We start from the raw sequence: 21,280 nt of genomic DNA on the forward strand, positions 1-21,280 counted from the left end.
GCAAGTCTTTTTTTTTTTTTTTTTGGTAAATCTTATGCATCTTTTTACAAGGCCTAACTCGAACTGTCAGCCATCTCATGAAAAGATGGGGGAAAGCAAGTGAAACCCCTCATCCAAAAGGAAAACTGAAAAATATCTCATACCAAAGCACCATAAAAAAGTGTCCCCATTTGAAAATGAAAGATGTAATTAAGGAATTCATCACAAAAGATGGGTTCAAGGAAGCAGGGAATTGAATAAAAAAAAGGAAGTGATGCACACACACACGCACATGATCCATGATAGTCGTGCGTATTCATGATGTTCCATAGAAATGTTACATGGCTATAATTCTACATCAAGATCAAGAGTAAGATTATGATTTACAAGGTCTTCTTTTCGCTATTTCTTTGACATAATTTCCATGAACAGACAAATTAAACTAAAGACAGATAGACAGAGGAAAATAAGGTGCCCTGTAGCCCTACCTCAAAATATTCTTGAGAGAATTCAAGAACCTTAAGTAAAACATAGTACATTAAAATCATCAGAGATTGTAGAGGAAAGAAAGGGAAAAAATATTGAGATCATAGCCACAAAGCTCCAGCATCTTTCAAGATAGGCACCAACTCACCAGTAATATGAGTAGCCATGACTCTTTCCAATCCACCAAACAATTTTCCCCCGACAAAAACCGCCGGAAACTGCACTTGATCAGCACCCTCCCCTCCTCTATCACTATTAATCATTGACAACTCCTTAATCACATCATCTTCCTCCTGCTCTTCCACTTCGAAGACCGGTGGATTAACACCTAGCCCTAGCAGCAACCTCTTCACAACATGACACATGCAGCACCCACGTTTGCCAAATACTATGACAGAATTCTCTAACACCAATTTCTGGACATGATTTTCATGTCCATTGGTCACCACTAGCACATGTCCACTGCTGGTATTAGCACCACCATGATCGCGTGCCGGGAGTCTCCGGTTGCCGGAAGTGGTGGCCGGAGAGTAGGCTCTAAATGGGATTGCTTCTTGCATTAATGGTGTGAGGGTGACAATGTTAAGAGATTGGAATTATGCGAAGGTGTGTTATTTTGTTTTGGAATGCGTCGAAAGAGAGGGGAAACGAGGAGGCATTTTATTGGGGGATTAATAGGGGAAATGAGAAGACTCTAACGTCAACGGCAGTTACGCAATCTTTTACGTCACAGGGACTGTGTGTGATGTGTCCTTCCGTCATTGCTTGGTGGACGGATTCTCAGTCGTTCCATCTTATGATCATGAGTCATGACCCTTTCTTTCTTTCTTTCTTTCTTCACACACATATATATATATATATATATATATATATATATATATATATATATATATATATATATATATAAACTAAAGGGGCTGTTTAGTACCATTCGTGAAATTGGTTTTATTCTTTCATTTCTTTTCGAATTTTTAGAAATATAAACAAAAAAAAATGTTATTTATTTTGAATTGTTTTGATAAACAAATAAAAGCAAAATTAACAACTAATATCACTATTTTTACAATTATTTTATTTGGATTTTGAAATTTCTTGACATCCCGATATCAAATTTTAAATTAAAAATAAAAAAAATATTTTTTTATTTTGCAAAAACAATATTAAAAAATAAAAATGATATTACAATAACTGCATCATATTATTTATTTTTTAAATTTACTTTAAAAAAATTCATAACTTACTAAAAATAGTAATAATATTTTTATCTAAGATTCTTTTTTACTTACATCTTTTTATTTTTTTCAAAGTGAATTTCATAAAATAATTAATAAGATGACACTAATTATTTATTTAACACCATAAAATTAAGCTGTCATTTAATTTTTACATGAAAAGAAAAAAAAATCCAATTATTTTCCATATGAATATAAATTAATATTTCCAAGTTCTCTTAAAAGGGGAAGAGCCAAGAATTACCAAAGAGATTAAATTTTTAATTTAATATATCAGTAGATTCATTAGGGCTTGGCTTAAACAAAAACTAATGAGAGAATTAAATTGCAGATAAATCGATGCCATACTAATTAACTAGCTAACCCTTCTTCTTTTTTTTCCTTTTTTTTTTTCCTCCTGGAAAGAGCATATGCGTTTTAAGGAATCTCGCCTCACATGTAAGGATGACGAAATCCCCGCCTTTGATGAGCACGATTTTGAAGAAAAATAAAGGACGGGGTTTCCTGACATAGTGTTAACTTCTTCTTCTCTCTCTCTTTTTTTTTATGTTTTTTTATTTAAAAATAAATTAAAATAATATATTTTTATTTTTTAAATTTATTTTTGATATCAATCTATTAAATCGATTTAAAAAAAAATATTATATATAAATATAAAAAATTATTAGATGAAAATTCAGTTATGAATATCCGTCAGATTACAGAATACCATCTTTAACCTCTATATCCATCACATTTACAATTTCATTGAAGACAGAAGCAGCTCCAGGACGGCGAGCTGTGTACAGGTCATCCATAAAAAACAAGGGGTTGCTAGTGACATCACATATAGCATCATACACCGGACCACATTGCATCATCTTGATGTGCCACGTGGAATTGGATAATATTCGTTGACGATGCCAACATGGCTTCCCAATTATTTTTAAAACAGATCCTTTCATCTTCTGACACGCATTAGAACCCGGTCCATTTTTAATTGCTGACGTTGCATCGCCTCGTGACCCACAAGGTAATAATATCACGTGGATTTTGGCTTTTAATGATCATTTATGCTAATATCCCCCTCTCTTTTTTCACGTCTAGAAGACAGACAAAATAATTTATATTATCACATGGGACCTGCCCCTAACTTTCGATTTGCCAGCTATGATTCTTATGGATGATTTTTTTTAGAATATCTTAAAGTTTTAATTTTTTTTTATGAATATAACAATTTTTTATCAAATTATTTTTTCAAGTTTAAACCTTACTGAAACTTTAAATTGTAGAATGTAGATTGTAATATATTAAGTGGTAAACCTTTAGGATATAGTTTGGGATACATAAGTAATTAGGAAGCTGTAAAGTTGATTTGTTGTTATATTTGGTTATTATTTATGTTCAATTGGACTGTTCAATGCAATTCACGCTTTGAATAATGATGTCTAGTTTGTTTCTAATTTAACATACTATAGCGTATTATTATTTATATTTCTTTATAATTATAATATTTGTTTTTCTTTCATGATTTTAATTTATAACAAATATCGTTAGTTATACACGTTTTGAAGGTTTGGACATCTAGATGAGGGTTTCTCATCTGTTTAAATACCAATTGACGGGGCAAGCAAAGATGATTTTGAAAATATAGAATTGATATTAATACAAATAAAATTGATAAGGTAAATTAATACAAATCAAAAGTATGAGAATGTAAAGTAACTTTTAATCTTTTGTAAATATGCTTGGGAGCCCAACAATGTGTAAAGTAAGATTTTTAAAATATGGATATTCTAATAAAATACTAAATCGAAAACTAATGAATTAAACATATTTTTAAATATGCTTGGGAGCCCAACAATGTTGGAAATTTAGTAGTCAAAATAGGAAAAAAAAAAAAAAAAAAAAACATAGTTTGATGCATATAATTTACTTTGAAATAGTGAAAATATTTTTTTTGTTAAGGATTTAAAGCAAATATAAGATGTTAATATTTTTTTAAAAATAGTTTAAATAGGGGGATGATAGTATAATAAAAAAAAATATAAATCGATTGGTTTTCATAAATTTCTTAATGAATTATTTTTAAAAAAAAAATTAAAGCATGTTTTTAGATTGATTATAAGATGTGTCATATTCACTTTTTCTTGTAAAATTCCTCTTACCCAAAACAAACTTAAAAATGCAAAAACAAAATAATTTATGTGATATACTTCACTCAAGGGGAAAATGTGGGGCTCGTTGTTTAAATATTTGTCTGTTCATATATAGAGAGACCTTTCGTCACTTTACGAGAAAAACAAAGTTGAAGGAGAGCAAAAAATAAAACAAATAAATAAAACAGGGGAAATAAGTGAATCACGGAATTACGAGGAAAATTACAAGTCTGGGTTTACTTTGACATTTGAGGGCCGCTGGTGGGTCAACTTTACGTTGTAGCAAATACAGGTCAATTTTAACTGTTGAGATATGTTAACCTGAATATCTCACATTAAATTAAAAAAAAAATCTTAAAAAAAAAGAAAAAGAAATTAATACCTACTGTAGCAGGGTTTTCTATCAAGATTTGTACAAAGGAGATCATACAACCCACGGCAGACAGCAAAGAACAGTCTAAAGTTGTCTGCCACTAACGTGTAATACCCACGTGTCAGTGTGTGGGCCTACTAATCAAGTTATAATGCTATGCCTGCCATCTGCCATGCAATTTGATTATAGCTTGTCTAGGGTGCTTAATTAACAGAAATAATTAATCTGAACAATCGGAGCATGACACCTCACCAATAAGATTATTTTTTTTATTAATAATATTTAAGATAGCTTAATTAATTTCTTGAATTTATTTTTCAATAATTATAATTTAAAATTTTTAGAATATTTAAGGCTTACATAAATTATTAACTTTAAAATTTATAAAATTAATTAAAATACATACAAGTTAGTCCAAACATTAATAATAATAATAATAATAATAATAATAATAATAATAATAAAATTATCTTTTTTATTTGAATGGACTAGGAAAAAGATGCCAATATAATTCTTTGATGGAGCGGTAAGATGTCCAAGTTCATACCTTTGACTTTAGTGACTTTGGGTGCAGAATTAAATGTTTTTTCAGTTTAATTTTGTATTTTAAAAGTGTTATTAAAAATTTTTAATTTTTAAAATTTTTGTTGTTTTAAATTAATTTTTTTGTATTTCTATATTGTTTTGATGTATTAATATTAAAAATAAATTTTTTAAAAAAAAATTATTTTAATATATTTCAAGTAAAAAATACTTTAAAAAACAATCATTATTACAATATGATTTGAACCAATGTTTATAGTGAGTTTTTAACAATAAAAAATATCATAAACATTGAAATATAGGTAAAAAATGTGTTTTTGTGTTCAAAGAATATTTTTAAAATTTTTTGATTTTTTTATTTCAAATTAATTTTTAATAATTTTGGATTATTTTAATTTACTAATAGGAAAAATAATTTTTCTAAAAAATATTTTTGAAATATATTTTTAAATAAAAAACTATTGAAAAAAAATACCACTATCAAAATATCTAGCAATATATTTAGGGTAATTCAATTAATCAGTTCTTGAATTTGTTTTTTTACTAATGATGGGTTTAAGTTTTTTTTAGGACTATTTCAAGCTTATATAATTATTAATTTTATAATTAATAAAATTAATTAAAATATGTGTAAGCTGATACAAACATTTATAATAATAATAATAATAATAAAATTATCTTTTTTATTTGAATGGACCGGGAAAAAGATGCCAATATAATTCTTTGATGTAGTAGTAGGATGTCCAAGTCCACTTGACTTTAGTGACTTTGAGTGCGGAATTAAATGTTTTTTTAGTTTATTTTTGTATTTTAAAAGTGTTATTAAATTTTTTTAAATATTTTATTTTAAATTAAATTTTTGTATTTTTATATTGTTTTGATGTACTAATATAAAAAAAAAATTAAAATATTATTTTAATATATTTTTAAATAAAAAACACTTTAAAAAAATAATTGTTATCACAATTTGATTTGAACCAATGTTTATAGTGAGTTTTTAACAATAGTAAATTTCATGAATAGGTAAAAAATGTGTTTTTGCGTTCAAAGAATGTTTTTTAAAATTTTTAATTTTTTAATTTTAAATTAATTATTTATAATTTTAGATTATTTTGATATGCTAATAGTAAAAATAATTTTTTTAAAATATATTTTTAAATAAAAAACTATTAAAAAAAACCACTATCAAAATATCTAGTTGGACAAATAAATAAAATTGATCTGGCGTGAGATGGACTACTTCGTTATAACTGACCTCATCGGTGAACACATCAATGATTTCCGGGGTCCATCAGAGATCCCCATTTGCTGTGCAAGTCAGAAAAACAAACATCCTTGTGCTCAACGTGAATTCTAAGAAATTAATGAGTTGGTCTCCTTTCTGTCCGCAATTTTTGACTCTCAGACAACTTCATGCCTTTCAGATGATGAGATTGGAGGATAAATTCCTTTCTTACAAAAGCATCCAACCTCGAAAACTTGGTCCACAAACTGGGCTCTTTCCAGCTAAAACAACAGTGTTCGAGGGCAAAAGTCCTTGCAAGTCTTCTCCGGAGCTAGAATTTCTGTCGTGGGGATTTAAAGTTCCCACTTGGTTTGGACATTTATTCCTTCAAGATTTTCCTAAATCAAGCAGCGGGAAGCCTGTGCATCTGAAATCATTTTTTAATCCCGTTGAAAACTTGACGGGGAATTAAGAAAAAACGGGTGGCGGGGGCTCATAAACTTCCCGCAAGGAAATTTGGTGCTCTATTTGTATCAATCTTGGTAATAATTTTAACCTAGAACAACTCTCTTGTTTTTTGGTCAAATTGCAGCACTCGAATACGGAAAAGGGGCAGCATCCCATCTAAAACGCAGTCGGATGCTCGAATATACGTCAAAATCAAAATCCCAAAATGCTATTAGATGAAGCAGAACAGATTTGGAATTCAGACCATAAGAAAAAAGGCCAAACAAAAACACCAAACATCTTATCAGCACATAAGATCAGTTCATGGTAAGCTCTCTACACAGATAGAGCAATTCATTTTAACAACCCTGGGGGGGTGTTCTCCTTAAAAAAAATTAGATCTATTACATACCCCTTTTGATAGACTTTACTAAAGTAAACATAATAAGGGCATTTAGCAGAGAGTACTGAAGCAGGGAACAGCTAATAAACTGACATAATATCGTTCCTCAATTTTCTAGTCATTCATAACGCGAATACTGAAAACCCATCTAAAAGCTTGAAGGTTCAGCAGAAGGTCACTGGCATTCTAGCACACCTTGTTCTTCGCATTTGATATAACCAGAGCAATCTCTCTAGCAGCTTCAATTTTTCTTGGTGCAAGGAATGACTGATTGTTGGCCATAGCTTGTGAAATCACTTCAGCTGTCTTGGCCTCACCCTGGAGATAAGTGTTTCATGGATTATCCAAGGCAGGACTTTCTCATTGTATTTTGGACCAAGAGCTTGACCTGCCGCAGAACGAGTAAGGAATCAAAGCTCTATCTTCCTGTTATGAAGATGCATTCAAGGAGTTAGTAGGCAAAGAAAGCTGCTCCCTCCTAATGAAAATCGAGATGAATTATTGATAGACAAGGGGATCATTCAAAACAGGAGCGGTAGCCAATTTAAAGGAAATGTAATATAATAACCAGCCTGCAACACTTGAAGCATTTGGAGATGGTAATTCCAGATAGAGTTCTGGATATTTTCACTAATTATTCCAATGAATAACATCAAACAATAGAAAGACATGCCACAATGATAACCTGAACAAATAATTTCAATCTTCAAGCGAAGAATGTATTAAATTTCTATGATGCACAAAAATACTTGTAGAATCTGCAAGCCCTAATGATTTCCATGGAATGAACACGCCTCATTGACTTGTTGGATAATAAGAGTCACAACAATATTAGTAAAATCGCAGAAAAATCTATGTGATTTCCATGAATTGAATGCATTTCATAAACTATTACATGAAATAGCAAATATTCTCAGAATTTCAAGGTCACAAATATAATTGTTAAAAGTACTCAAAATTATTTTTCAATTTTCAATTTAATATGATGATGTTCCAATATCCTATAAATTCAAGGGGAATAAGCCAATCCTAGCAAGTAATAAAGTGGCTCTAATGCTTACAAGGTATTTACTTCCTAAGGGATATATAACAACTATAGTTAAGAAATGGAATGAAAGTACATACACAACATATGCAAATCATATTGGAAAAGTACATATGCAAATCTATAAGAAAAAGCGAAACATAACCAAGTAGCGGATCTATTCAATGTGATTTCTAAATCTATCTAGGAGCAGCTAGAGAGAATTAAATTTCTGTTTTTCAAAACAACCTCCCAGCTTGACATCTGTAACAAGTTTGAGAATACTTGTAAGTTCTAACTTTCATTTTGTTAATCATAAATTGCACTACTTCAATTCTCTTTGGTTTCTTTTCCTGAGTTTGGGAGTATAACATAGATTCTTTGAGAGAAAGTTACCATTTGGAGGTCACGGCTTCCAGCAGTGCTATCCATGAGGTGGGGTTGTGCATGAATATTATAAATAGTTGGCCTTTCAAGCCATAATCATCAAGTGCGTTCCTTCAGTGTAGACCTGCACATTATGCATACAAGCAAAGCAAGCAAAATAGCTATTAGTGAGATAGAATAAAACAGGAAAAGAAGGATATATATTTTGACTTTCAGCAATGCAAGGAGAGAAATTATCCCATAATATCAGAGACACATGACACAACATGAAATTGGCATGGGAAGAAATTCCAGGCTGCCTTACCAAGGATGTTTGCTTAGAAATGGAGAACTACCAGTGCATCATATGGTCAGAATTTTAAGAAGGAACAAAAAATAATTAAAAAAAAAACGGCAGGTTGTAGGTTGCTCATGAGAAGGACTGGTTAGTTTGTTGGAGGCCTTACCTTTTCTTTGACTTCATAAATGCTGTTGAACATAACAGCCCTATGCCAACCCTCAACAGTGTTTAAACTGTTGAATACAGCATACAGACCAATAGGTCCAATTGTAGCCAAAGTAGAGGCTACCTTAGGCGCCTTTGGGATATTGACATTCTTCATAGCCATGTTGCCAACCTATAAAAAGCAGATTAGTACCAAATAAACCGTGTACCAGTAAAACATGAAGTTTCAAAATCCAAGGAACGAAAGAACAACATCAAGCTCCACTGCGCAATTCTATGCCATGACATAAAAATGGAAAAACAATGACAGAAATGGAACTACAACTCATTAAGGGAAAAAAAAAAATCACAGCCTTATAGTCAGTGCCAAGCAATTGGAATAGCAGAACTAATAGAAATTAGAAGACAATTCAACATCACAATAGAACTGTTTGATGTTAATCGCTTCTTTCACAACCACAACTACAACCACAACCACAACCACAACCCAACCGAGATTGAATACGAAAGAAAGGGTCAGGCAAGCCCAACCCAAAATTACATACTGATCAAGCATGAAATGATGATACTCTTATAAATTCAACAGTACTAGAAATCTCAACAAAAGCAGAAGGGATTTCCAATGTTTCTTGAGCAATGCAAAAGACAATGTACTTAACAGATAATAAATTGTCAATCAAGAAGCAAACTAATTACTTTGCCAATCAAATGCAAGATAATGAACCATACATGGCTAACTCCATCCTATCAAAAAAATTATATCAAACCAATTTTTAGTTTCACTCTATAAATGCTAAATAAGAAAAAATCTACACCAAAATTTCCATTATTTTAGAGGATGAACGATTTTCTACATTATCAAAAGTGAAGTTAAGTTCAACATCAAATGACAACCATACTTGGAAGTTGGAACCTAGTGAGATTAATTACTTGATTTCAACAAATATTTGAGATAATTAGTTAATGGTCAGAATGATTGTACCTTTTGTGGGTTCGATCGATCTGCCTCTGCCTTTTGTTCGTGCTTCAAAGCCGGAGATGCAGAGAGATAAGCGGTGGAGGGGTTTTAGGTGGGATTTATGGCTTTGTTTTTCTTCTTCAAGACAAGCTGGCGTTATTAACTGTCCCTCCTCCTCTTCTAATAAAGATAAGCTTTGTTTTTTGCTCTTACAGGAGTTCGGTGCGTGGACTAGCCCAATTTAAGTCCATTGAATTGAGCCCAATCTAATAAAGTTCGGGTATGATGTGTCATTGAAACTGTATATTAAATAATCAATATATAATTTTGCATGAATTCCGCTAATTTTTTTTTAAAAAAAAATTAATTATGAAAAATCTTTAATTTATAATTTTTATTCACATCAAGATTTTGCTTCAAGCTAACCTCTAGGGTGATCATTTAAAAAAAAAAAATGAAATTGATTCAAACCGACCTGTATTGGTTCGGTTCGGTTTGGTTTTTTAGAATAAACACCAGTTTAGCTTGGTTTTTTCAGTTTGGCTTGGTTTTTTTGGTTTGGGTTAGGTTTTTTTTTTTTTATTTCAGGCTTATAAAACCAAACCGGTTGGTTTTTTAAAAAAATTTTAATCAATTTAATCAATTTTTTTTAATTTTAATCGATTTTTTTCATGATTTGATTTTTTTTTTCAGTTTTCTCAGTTTAATCAATTTTTTATTTTTTTTACTCACACCTATCTCTACATACATCAATCTCATTTGCTTATCTTATGTCTTAATCCCTATTATTATTTGTATCTTTCCCTAATGATGTCACATAATATTATATTTCTTGAAATAGAAATACAATCAAGTAAAAAATAATATTATACTTCTATATAAGGTTTTTTTTTTTAAGATTTTAGTTATATTTATATCTGTTTTACCATAATGGAGGGAACATGACGAAACCTAAAAACTCACATGGATTACATCATTGATATTTGTCTACACTCGTCAATTCATTCGTCTCTTTCTGCAAAATCAAATCACTACTATGTGCACACTTTGTGAAAGAAAGAATGCATGCACTCCCATTCTCCAATCAAATAGAAATCTTATTGATCCTCTTTGTTTGATAAAAATGAAAATCTAAAACATGAATTCTTTTTAAGGTTAATTACACTAAGCATCTTGTAGTTTTTTTTTTCACTTTACCTCTATTTTTTTTGGAAAATAAACTATATATCCTCGGTCAAATGAAAATCCTAAATTAAAAAAAATGTCTAAATTACCTTTATATATAATATATCAAAATATTAAACAAACAACATATCTAACACCCTCTCTCTCGAGTCATAATTTCTTTTCAAATAACATTCTCTCTCTCTTATCTCGACGATCGAACTCAATTCAAAATCAATATTATGTTTTTTTTCTAATCAATTTCTCTCTTCTTGCAATGTACGTTATTGATTCATACATGATATGTCTTATATTTCTTTGGAAACCATAAAAAAAAAAAAACCAAATTGAAATTTATAAGTAGTATAATTTTAAAATATTTGCTTATAACATGTTTAATTTGTCAATTGAACCCTTATACTAATTTTTTTTAATCATTGTTTAACATAATTAGACAAGTTTTCTTGGAAACCCTAGAAAAAAAAACTGAAATTAAAATTTACGGATTGTTTACATAACAATAATTTCAATTTCTATGCTTATAACATGTTTAATTTATGTTTAACCCATATATTAACTTTGTTTAACCTAATTAGGCATGTTTTCTTTAAACCCAAAAAAACCTCAAATTGAAGCTTACAAATTACTATTCACAAAACCCTAATTTCAATGTATTAGCTAACTTTGGTCGGCCCGTAGTGTCTTAACCGTTGGGAACTCTTCATCAGTATCGAGCACCTAGTCTGATGAGTTCATGACCTTAAAACAACAATATAAACAACTCTTGACGGATTATGATCAGCTTCGTCAAATGATCATGGAAATTAGATCAAGGATGGGTGATGATACATGTGCAGCTCTTTTTTGGTCGTACGGTCCTGGGAACAATCAGTCTCCTCCTCATTCTCCTTCTCCTCCTCCGTCATTATTCTAGTTTAATTTTGTTTTTAAACGCATTAAATTTGTAATGAATATTTTGATGAATATTATTTAACATTATTTTTATATTTTTAATGTTTAATAAAAATATTTGGTTAATTAGATTTTTTTACTATTAATAAATAATTTTTTAAAAATAATTTACATTAATATCGACTGTTTTACATATGGAACCAAGCCACCGGTATTTTACCAAGAGTTGCAACAAAATTACCACCCATGCCACAATCACTGACAAATATATTTCGTCGGTGTTTACCGTTACTATTACCGACGACCTATTTCCGTCGTTATTTGACAGGGAGTTCTGAAATATTTATCGTTCATGCCACAATTATTGACGGATATTCCGTCGGTAAATTTCTCGCAGGAAATTTGTTTTTTTGGCGTGCTTAGCCATTTGTAAGACTGTTGGTGTTTGGTTTTTTTATTTTCGATAGAATTAGCGACGAAAAGGGAAATTACTGGCAATCAATATTCAGATGAACGGATTCTGTTGGTGAGGCGTCAAGAAATATTTTACCAACAAATCACGTGCCTTACACCAACAGAATTAATCCCTTCTCAAAACTATTTAATGGTGTAGTGCTAGATTGGTTGCTACATCAATTTGATGTAAAAAAAAAAAGCATTTCTATAAGCTCATTAGAGGGGGTAGTGTGTAAACTGCAAAAGGCTTTGAATGGGTTAAAACAATCATCTTGTGCGTGGTTTGATCAGTTTAGTTTAGCTATGAAAAAAATAGATGCAGACAAAGTAATTCAAATCATACTTTATTCCTTAAACATAGATAGGAAAAGGTAACAATACTGATAATTTATGGTGATGAAATGATAATTACATGCAATGATACATAAAAAAAATATTAAGACTTTAAGGAAACTCAGTAGCTCAATTTGAAATGAAGAATCTTGAGGGTTGAAAATGTTTTCTAGGCATAAAAGTAGCCAAATCAACAAAAGGTATTTTCTTATCATAAAAGAAGTACATGTTGGACTTATTCTCAAATACTAGCATGTTGGACTACAAACCAGTTGACACTCCAATAGTAAAAAATCATGGACTAAGAAAATACCTAAATGAGATTCATGCTAATAAAGAGAGATATAAGCAACTAGTTGGGAAACTAACATACTTGTCACATGCACAAACAAAAATAACTTATATAATTAAGCCTAGTGAGTTAGTTTATACATAACCATAGTGAAGATTATATGACAAGTTGAGCATTAAAGATATCCATGCACTAACTTAAGAGCGAGTTAGAATGAATTGTCCTTTATCTAAATAGCATATTTAGAAAACTACACCTTGATCAAAATCTATAGACTTTTATTATAGCCTCAAAATCATTATGTATTAAAAACCCATATTTATCCCATATTGTATAAATTAGCCATATATATCAATGGGAAAAATACTATTAGAAAATTAGCGAATATCGATGAAATATTCCATTGGCATTTAAAGAAAATTATGTCTGTATTATAATCATCACTGAAATTGTTGACGGAATACGGTCATTGAAAAATTGAACGTTGGTGATTTTAGTTCATTGAAAATTACATCAATTATTTCTAATACCGACAAAGTTCTTAATGGAATATTCCATCATCCAGAGTGTGCTTTTACCACGTATTTTCCATTGAAAAATCCATTGACATTGGAAATTACTAAATGAAATTGCAGATCAAATAACCATTGAAAAATCTAGAAAATATGTCGGTGATTCTATCAGTATTTAAAAAAAAACCTAAATTTCAAAATCAAGTCTATTTTTTTTATAATGCACAAATGATTTTAGACCAAAAAACATACAATTAACAAAACCATAAGAAATATAGAAGTTGCTGTAATGGATATGAGTCTGACAGTTGAAAGAATGAAAAATTTGAATGTAAAAACTTATTGGAACCTGAATTCTTCATCAAGAGAAATTTTTTGCATTCAAAGTAACTAATGAAAATACTGCACCATATCATATGAAAACGCATCAAAAACCAAAGATGAAAAGATATACCAGATCATATTATGGCCTATCAGTAGAGGTAAAATGTTATACAAATACCTTCAAGATATCAAAATTTTATAGTCTAAAATCAATTAATGATAGTCTAATCATTATGTGTCAAATGTTAGGTAATCGAGGTTGCTCTTAAGAATTGCATTATAGAAAAATCAAAATAAATAGGATGATTTCAATATTATAATATACAATATTATAATTCTTTTACTCGTGTTTGGTTTTAATTCATAATCCAATCATTGATTTCAAGTTTGACCCATCAATGAACAAGTTAGCCTTAGACGTCAGGTTTGATATAATCTTGTATGAGTTGCACAAAAACTCATACTATTAAGTGTTTCAAATTGCAAAAACTCAGCTTTTAATTTTTCTTAGATATAAGAGAATTTTCAAAAGTGAAAATAACCCTCGTCTATTTCTTTCCTTTCTAATAAGTATATTCACGCATATCTATTTGTTTAACATAATCATTAATCAAAATCATGATTAAATACCAAAATAAAAATCTGTAAACAATATCCCGATTGTGAAAATTGCAACATAGGATTTTTTTTTCTTTTCTTTTGGTTGATTTAAAATAAATAAATTTAGCAAATAAAGCAAGATTTCTTTTAGTGACATGTAAAGTCAAAGAAACGTGAACACAAAGAAGAAATCACGTGAAATAAAAAAGAAGAAGGATAGATCGAGACCTAAATAAAATGATAGTGGCTAATAAAGAAAGAGATAGAGAGAGAGAGAGAGAGAGAGACCTGACCACTTCCTATTATTTCCTCTTTGTTTTCTTTTCAATAGATCATCTCTTCTCAACCTCTCAATTTTATTCCCAAATTGGAAGCCAAAACCCCCAATTATTTATCGAAACCCTGGAAACATAATGTTAGATTAAACAAAATCTATAAAACTTAAACCAAAATAAATAACTTCAAGAAAGAAAACGAAGATTAAACACATGTTACTTTTTCTTTCTCCCTCTTTTTTTTTTTGCTCAATTGAAGACAAACTTTTCCATACAACATGTAGTAAGCCGATCACATTTTATAAGTGACATAGAGGAGGTTGTGTTCCTCCACTTTTTTTTATTTTTTGAATTTACGTGGGTGTCTGAGCCAGTTTGCGCGCACCACGACTTAATCTACGGCTCACTGAACATCTGCAAACCCAGTTAGCATGTAAGGCACCGCGGGGGTGACAGGCGTGCAGGGTGAGGTTTGAACTCAAGATGCAGAGGAAGGGAACAGGTCCCTTCCAATATGTGTATTGGGTGACCTGATTTGTGAGGAGGGCTGCCCTACCAAATTTTTTTTAGAGAGAGAGAGTTGCTATAATTTTAATTCAAAGAAGAAGATGAAATGGAAAGATGAGAGGAGTGGCGGGTTTTAATTCATCTTAATATTTGCCGATGGAGTTTCTGTTGGAAATTTCATTGGAATTTACTGACATGTCAAAATACTGATGAAATTAGCGACAATTTTTTTTTGAAGTTTCCATCACACTTTTTCATCGGAAATACCTACGGAAAAATATCTCGTTAATATTTTCATTGATAATTATCAACTGAACTTTTCCACTGCTATTTCCATGAGATAGAAACTTTTTCATTAATGCTTTTGTTATTGTTTGTTAATTTTCTGGTAGTAAAATAAACCTTTTAGCCTGCACTTATTGTTAACACGTTCTTATACATAAAAACAAAAATCTATATGTTCTCTCATATAAATATTCATTATATCTTTATTCTCATTGTTCTTTCCCAATTCTCAATCGTGAGTTTCTCTTCCTCCTCCTTCATTTAATTCATTGATGTTTGAAATTATTACATAGTTTAATTACACTCTTTTTAATGATTTAATGTTTTTTTTTCCTTAGTTACATTTTATTTTGTTTTAATTCAGTCACTCCCATTATGCTCTTAGACTATTTTGTTTTTCTAATAAGTTTCATTTTTTTTCTTTTGCTTTTGGAAAGTATGGGTTTTTAAATTTCTAATTATTTAGATGCACAAAATTTTAATTATTTTTTTTGCTTAGTATTGATCTTATTTTAGTTGATAAATTTTTTAGTTTTTTTTTTTTTTTGTATTATGATGAATTCATTCATTTAATTTTTTTCAAACTCCTGGCATAATTAGCAACTTGAATATGCCAATGGTGATTAACCACTCTAATTGAGATGACTAACCTAATTCATAGATAGTTTAAAAGTATTTTCTTTTACTTTTAGCCATATATAACAACTATAGACCTCAACAGATGCTCATTTGGAAATGAAATAAATTACTTAGGAGAAGCTATCACCAGGAGTGAAATATTGTATTGATTTTTTTTTTTAATTTGTGATTTCTACATTAGACATGTAGATTTCTAGCTACAACTTAAAACATCCAAACGAGGTTGCTAGCTTCATGTTCAAAAGAATGACAGAAGAAATGAAGGAACATTAACAAATAAAAACTGTACAATAAATCAAGCAACAGAATCTCTTGTCGCAAAGAGGGCACTATAGCTGCCAAGTGTTTATAAACCGCGCGCTTTGTTTTTCCGTCGCCGGGGCTGCGTTGCTCACGTTAAAGCCTTCAAATGAATCATTTCTTTTAGGCTCCCCAGGCTGCTCATCGTTGTGTTTTGCTTCATCAATTACTTCAGTGGTAACATGATCTCTGTCCAATGGACGAATTGGGTCTATAGAATATGAAGCACTGAGACTGAAAGAAGGAGAAGTGTCGATGGAAAGTGAGGGGTCAACTGAAGCATCAAGGGAGGGGCGGGCTGAGTGGGAAATTTTCAGGTTCTGCCTAGCCTTTGCTCGCCATCTCTTCAGACCTTCAACCACATTCTCTGTGAAAACAGCTGTCCTCATTGATGAACCCATCTGTTGCAATTCTCATTTAGGTTTAAATTCTTGAATACATAATCATATACAGTTTAAGTTAAATCTTTGTGGCTAACCAAGTTTTCTGAAGGCAGGAACAATTTTATACGTAGGATCTGTTGATCATAAATATATATGTAGATGCATACCTGTGTGACCAAAGCATATAGAGGTAGGGTCACATAGCCACAGAGGAAGTGAACCAATAGTCCCATGCCAAGCGTTATGACAATGTCTTCTGTTCGCCGGTGGAAGCATGATCTAAATCCAAATTTGTACTGAAATTTTGAAGCAGCGTTAGAATTGTAATTTCTTTTTAATTCAAATCAACTCATAGAATAAATTCCTTAAGAAAAACGTTCTCCTAATAAATTCTTACCCAAGTCCATGTGAAGAATGCCAATTGAAAGGAGTTCTGCAAAGCCCAGAATATAGTTTAGAATAAATTCATGCAGCCTCATATAGAGTTTTTCTTTTCTTTATCTTTACTTGCATATCTGTGCTGTTAATTGGTTAGCATTTTAAGAGCTAGCAATATGAATTGTATGAGGTGGAGAAGCAATTTGTATAATGAAAATGAGAAGATTTGTTTGAAGGATCAAAGAACAACCTGAAACAATATGAATTGTATAAGGTGGAGAAGCAATTTAGGCCTACCAAACCAGAAGAAATGGTCACTAGGCCTAACGAGTATAGTTCCTTCAACAACAAGAGATTTATCATGGCTATCTAAGCACATTAAAGTTATGATGGCTTGCAGCTTTGTCCCAACCAGCAACAACATCTGCAAAACACAACATATGTGAAGGACTTCAACGTACAGATTTCTCATGCACAATTACTTGAATCTTGCTCAAGTATATTGATTAATTATTGGAGTCGATGTACTTACCAGTAGTGGAATAAACGGAAGCCAATAATGACTGTAAAATTCTGTACACATAGGATAAACATTGACAAAAATTAGAATCATGAACATTTGATGGGGTATTTATATAAACAAAATTGGAATAAATTAAGTGATCAGCTTATTTGAACATACTGTGTGCGTTGAAGAATATGAAAGATATAGAAAACATCCAAATCCAGAAGCTGCAAAATCAGAGATTTTAGGCAAAGAATTAAGTTTACAGTTTTTGGGATTAATGAGTTGTACTGATCGTTGAAGATTGAAGATTAGTTTTCATTACCTTATCCCCACTAACACGCCAAAATCTTTATCCAAGGCTCTTCTAATGTATTTTTGAAAATCAAAGCTGTTATCTTGATCAAAATGGGCCTGCAGAAAGAGCAGGAAAAGAAAAACACCAATTAATCTCATCAGTTAACAATTGTTTATTATCCTTACGCTATAAATCTGTCTCTATTTCACGTGGTTGAGGTTGTCATATACCATGATAAATCCATGCCTCAGTGTTAGATAATCCACTTTGGAAACAGAACCATAAAATTGTCCGAGGAAACATGCCTGCAAAAGATTGGCAAAACAACAACATTACTGAAATAATCAGATATAATTTAAACATGGTCATTATTAATTTATTTATTTAAAAAAAAAACTAACCGGCCAGCGAAGAACTGAGTTTTCGTACCAATATCTCAGATGCCGCTTCCCAAATGGTGTTTGATGACTGAGCTGGAACCTCCTGGGATCTGTATGTGATTAGTAACAGCAAAATAAGTACAAATCTTTATAACCCAGTAGCACACTAGCTATGTTACTTCTTTTTATATGCTTTAAGGAATGATGAGTTTCTGTTGCTTTGATTTCATAGGTAGGTGTTCTTTTCTTGTGAAATTATGATCAAATCCATTAAATATATTTTTGCAAGTTATGTAATCACAAAATTTAAATCTTATTCTTTGATCATGGAAATTTAGATGATATTGAACTACAAACACATTAATTCTCAGATACGATATTTTCCAATGAAGTTCTTGCTGTTCCAATATATTGTGTGTCCCTCATGTCTTAGATGAGAATGTTGATAATATTCCATTCTCCCATAGCTATGAATGTTGTTTTCTTGTAGCTAAAAAAGTTTGAGCTTGAACCATCGAGAATGTACGTGTTCATTGAATGTTTAATCCATCAGCAGCCACAGCATTTATTTTATTGATGAGACAAAACTAACGTGGTCCAGCAAAGAATTTTGTGACCAAACAAGATCGTGACCATCAATCGATCATACCTGTTGCAAATTGATAATCCAGTGTCCTTGTCTCTGCCTCCCAAGATTCCCATCTTCTCATCTAAAAAAAGCAAATTTTCAAACACATGTCAAACTTTTACATTTCACAATCACTAAAAAACTCAAGGTTTGGTACGGTATGAATCTTCCCATACAACTTCCATTTCTTGTTGGAGGCTTTCTTGAATTGATTTTGTTCTTGAAAGTCAACAACTTAACAGTAGATCATGGAAAACATCAAAAGTTAGGAGAGAAAGAAAGAAAATGAAATTTACCTTGGCCATCCCCAGGCCGAAAGTAAAAATGCTTGATATGCAATGGAAGGAAGCAAGCACAAATATCAAGTACTGGAGTTGCCTCATACCTTCCCTGGACAACAAAGAAGCCTGTCCCTGTTCAAGAATCCAGTGAAATTAAACAAATACCAGTGTTAAATATTGATCTTATATATAACATATATGCAGGCATCTAGTGGACGAAGTTTATATACCTGCTCTGCACATTTGGCTTCTTCTTCACTCCAATCACTTGAATCCACACCACCACAGGGAAGAAAGGTTTCGCCGGCACTCTTTGGGATACATATATTTGCAACTGGCTTTTCCAATACAGTCAGCAACAATGAGATGAAACCCAGTAGCATCAACTCTATACGAACAGAAAACATATAAAGTTTTAGAGATTAGCGCAACAAGATCTTCCTGTTATATATATGTTTTGATGTGTATTATACATCACCTGTTTTGATCTTGTACAGAGCTTGAATGAGGTACTTCCTCCTTTTCTTGTTGAAATACTGTGAGCCCAAAAACAAAGTGGAAAGTTAATATTGCCAGATCGTTGAATGGAGATCAATATTATTCTTAGTTGAATGTCCAATATTTCCGAGTACTGTAAATTTAAGTTTTGTGTATATATATTTATGTATACCTTGGCTAAAAGATGAAGCAAGTGCTCAATAAAGATAGATATTAATATCAAAAAGAAACAAACAGCAGCCACAGCCCATGTTGGTGTTTCTTCGAGTGTTTTTGCTTCTCCTTCTCCAGCCATCTCTTATGACTATCTGTTTCTTTCTTTTTCTTTCTTGCGTGTGATATTGGAGGCCGGTCCTCAATTGCCTAGCTTGAGAATGATTTTTGAGGATGATTTTTCCAAGGAACCTCTGTTTCTGTCGAGCTCTATTTCAGGTGGAGATGAACAAAGAACAACGCATGACTTCTGGGTCCTTGATATATACCAGGTTGCATGTCATGTTATTGGAATTTGGTAGCAAGAAATCAGAAAAACCAAACAAACAAACCAACTTCAAGTGTGTTTGTTTGCTTTGTAAAATTTTATTTTTATTAACTTTAAATTATTTTTTTTATAATTTTAAATTATTTATTTTGTTGAGTTGATGTAAACAACAAAATAAATATATTATTTTAATATATTTTTAAATTAAAAACAACCACTAAGTCAAATTCAAATATTACTTTCTTACGTTAGGTTTTACGTACCATGTGGTACGGAGATTTTTTTTGTTTTTTTGTTTTTAAATGACGTGTACAATGAATAACTTAAAGAAAGTCACTTGTGAAGCTTTAGATGAGGTCCCACCACCATATTGTGATGTGTTCCCTATTTTATACTTCATTTTGAATTTATAATCACCTCGAACGGTTCTCAAATGTAACGTATTATTTTAATTTGTTTGAAGGACTTGGGGGCGAGAAAAAATTGAGAAAATCGAGAAAACTGAGAAAAAAATAATTGAAAAATCAAATTGATAAAAAAAAACGGATTAAAATTTTAAAAAAAAAACCGACCGGTTTGGTTCGGTATTGGTTTTAGGCTTATAAAACCGAACTGAACCGAACGGAAAAAAACCGAGCGAAAACCGAAAAAACAGAGCAAAAACCTGAAAAACCGAGCCAAACCGGAAAAAACCGAACCAAACTGGTTTTTTCCCTAAAAAATCCGAATCGAACCGAAATTGACCGGTTCGAACCGGTTTCGATTTGGTTATTTTTTTTATAAAAACCGAACCGAACCGAATTTGCTCACTCCTAGAAGAACTTTGTCTCAGCTGAGTATGTCTGTATTTTAAAGTGTTTTTTATAATAAAATATATTAAAATAATATATATTTTTTTTATTTTTAAAAATTATTTTTTAAAATCAACACATCAAAATAATTACAAATATAAAAAATTCATTTATAATTAAAAAAATGGATTTTTGAGTAACAATGCCTTAATCTTTTGTAGGTCTTAATTTTAAGAATAGAGAGTATCATCTTACAATTAAATCCCTCCTTAATTATGTTTAAGGAAATATTTATACTAAAATTTGATACATTTATAAATAAATAAAAAAGATATTTTTTACATATATGTAACCTTATCATGAAATTATTTATAGATTTTATTCTTACGTAAAAGACGGATGTGCACTGAATGACTCT

The 21,280-nt window shown here is 30.9% G+C and overlaps 2 protein-coding genes and 1 long non-coding RNA gene across 5 annotated transcripts; all 3 read right to left on the minus strand.

The window, feature by feature from the left end:
* Nucleotides 1-237: 237 nt before the first annotated feature.
* On the minus strand, nucleotides 238-1,247 carry LOC118031385 (glutaredoxin-C9). The gene has a single exon (XM_035035774.2). The coding sequence runs from the start codon at nucleotides 1,023-1,025 to the stop codon at nucleotides 567-569; it is 459 nt and encodes a 152-aa protein (XP_034891665.1). The 5' UTR covers nucleotides 1,026-1,247; the 3' UTR covers nucleotides 238-566.
* A 5,740-nt stretch (nucleotides 1,248-6,987) lies between these two features.
* LOC118031485 (uncharacterized) lies at nucleotides 6,988-9,798 on the minus strand. 3 transcript variants are annotated; one of them, XR_012171289.1, is made up of 4 exons: nucleotides 9,665-9,798; nucleotides 8,684-8,854; nucleotides 8,247-8,361; nucleotides 6,988-7,252 (listed from the first exon to the last, which is right to left on the minus strand). It is a non-coding gene; the product is annotated as an uncharacterized lncRNA (long non-coding RNA). The 3 variants fall into 3 exon arrangements; XR_012171288.1 differs by having other exon boundaries at nucleotides 6,988-7,304; XR_012171287.1 differs by having other exon boundaries at nucleotides 6,988-8,361.
* Nucleotides 9,799-16,058: 6,260 nt separating this feature from the next.
* Nucleotides 16,059-20,106, minus strand: LOC118031416 (MLO-like protein 12). The gene is made up of 14 exons (XM_035035827.2): nucleotides 19,763-20,106; nucleotides 19,571-19,628; nucleotides 19,323-19,480; nucleotides 19,108-19,224; nucleotides 18,833-18,893; nucleotides 18,205-18,293; nucleotides 18,034-18,108; nucleotides 17,831-17,919; nucleotides 17,683-17,732; nucleotides 17,533-17,573; nucleotides 17,251-17,424; nucleotides 17,020-17,055; nucleotides 16,790-16,918; nucleotides 16,059-16,640 (listed from the first exon to the last, which is right to left on the minus strand). Exons 1-14 carry the CDS (start codon nucleotides 19,883-19,885, stop codon nucleotides 16,269-16,271), a joined length of 1,572 nt encoding a protein of 523 aa, XP_034891718.1. The 5' UTR covers nucleotides 19,886-20,106; the 3' UTR covers nucleotides 16,059-16,268.
* Between the last annotated feature and the right edge of the window lie 1,174 nt (nucleotides 20,107-21,280).

The sequence above is a fragment of the Populus alba genome, chromosome 11 (genome assembly GCF_005239225.2).
Source record: "Populus alba chromosome 11, ASM523922v2, whole genome shotgun sequence".
Classification (NCBI taxonomy): Eukaryota; Viridiplantae; Streptophyta; class Magnoliopsida; order Malpighiales; family Salicaceae; genus Populus; species Populus alba.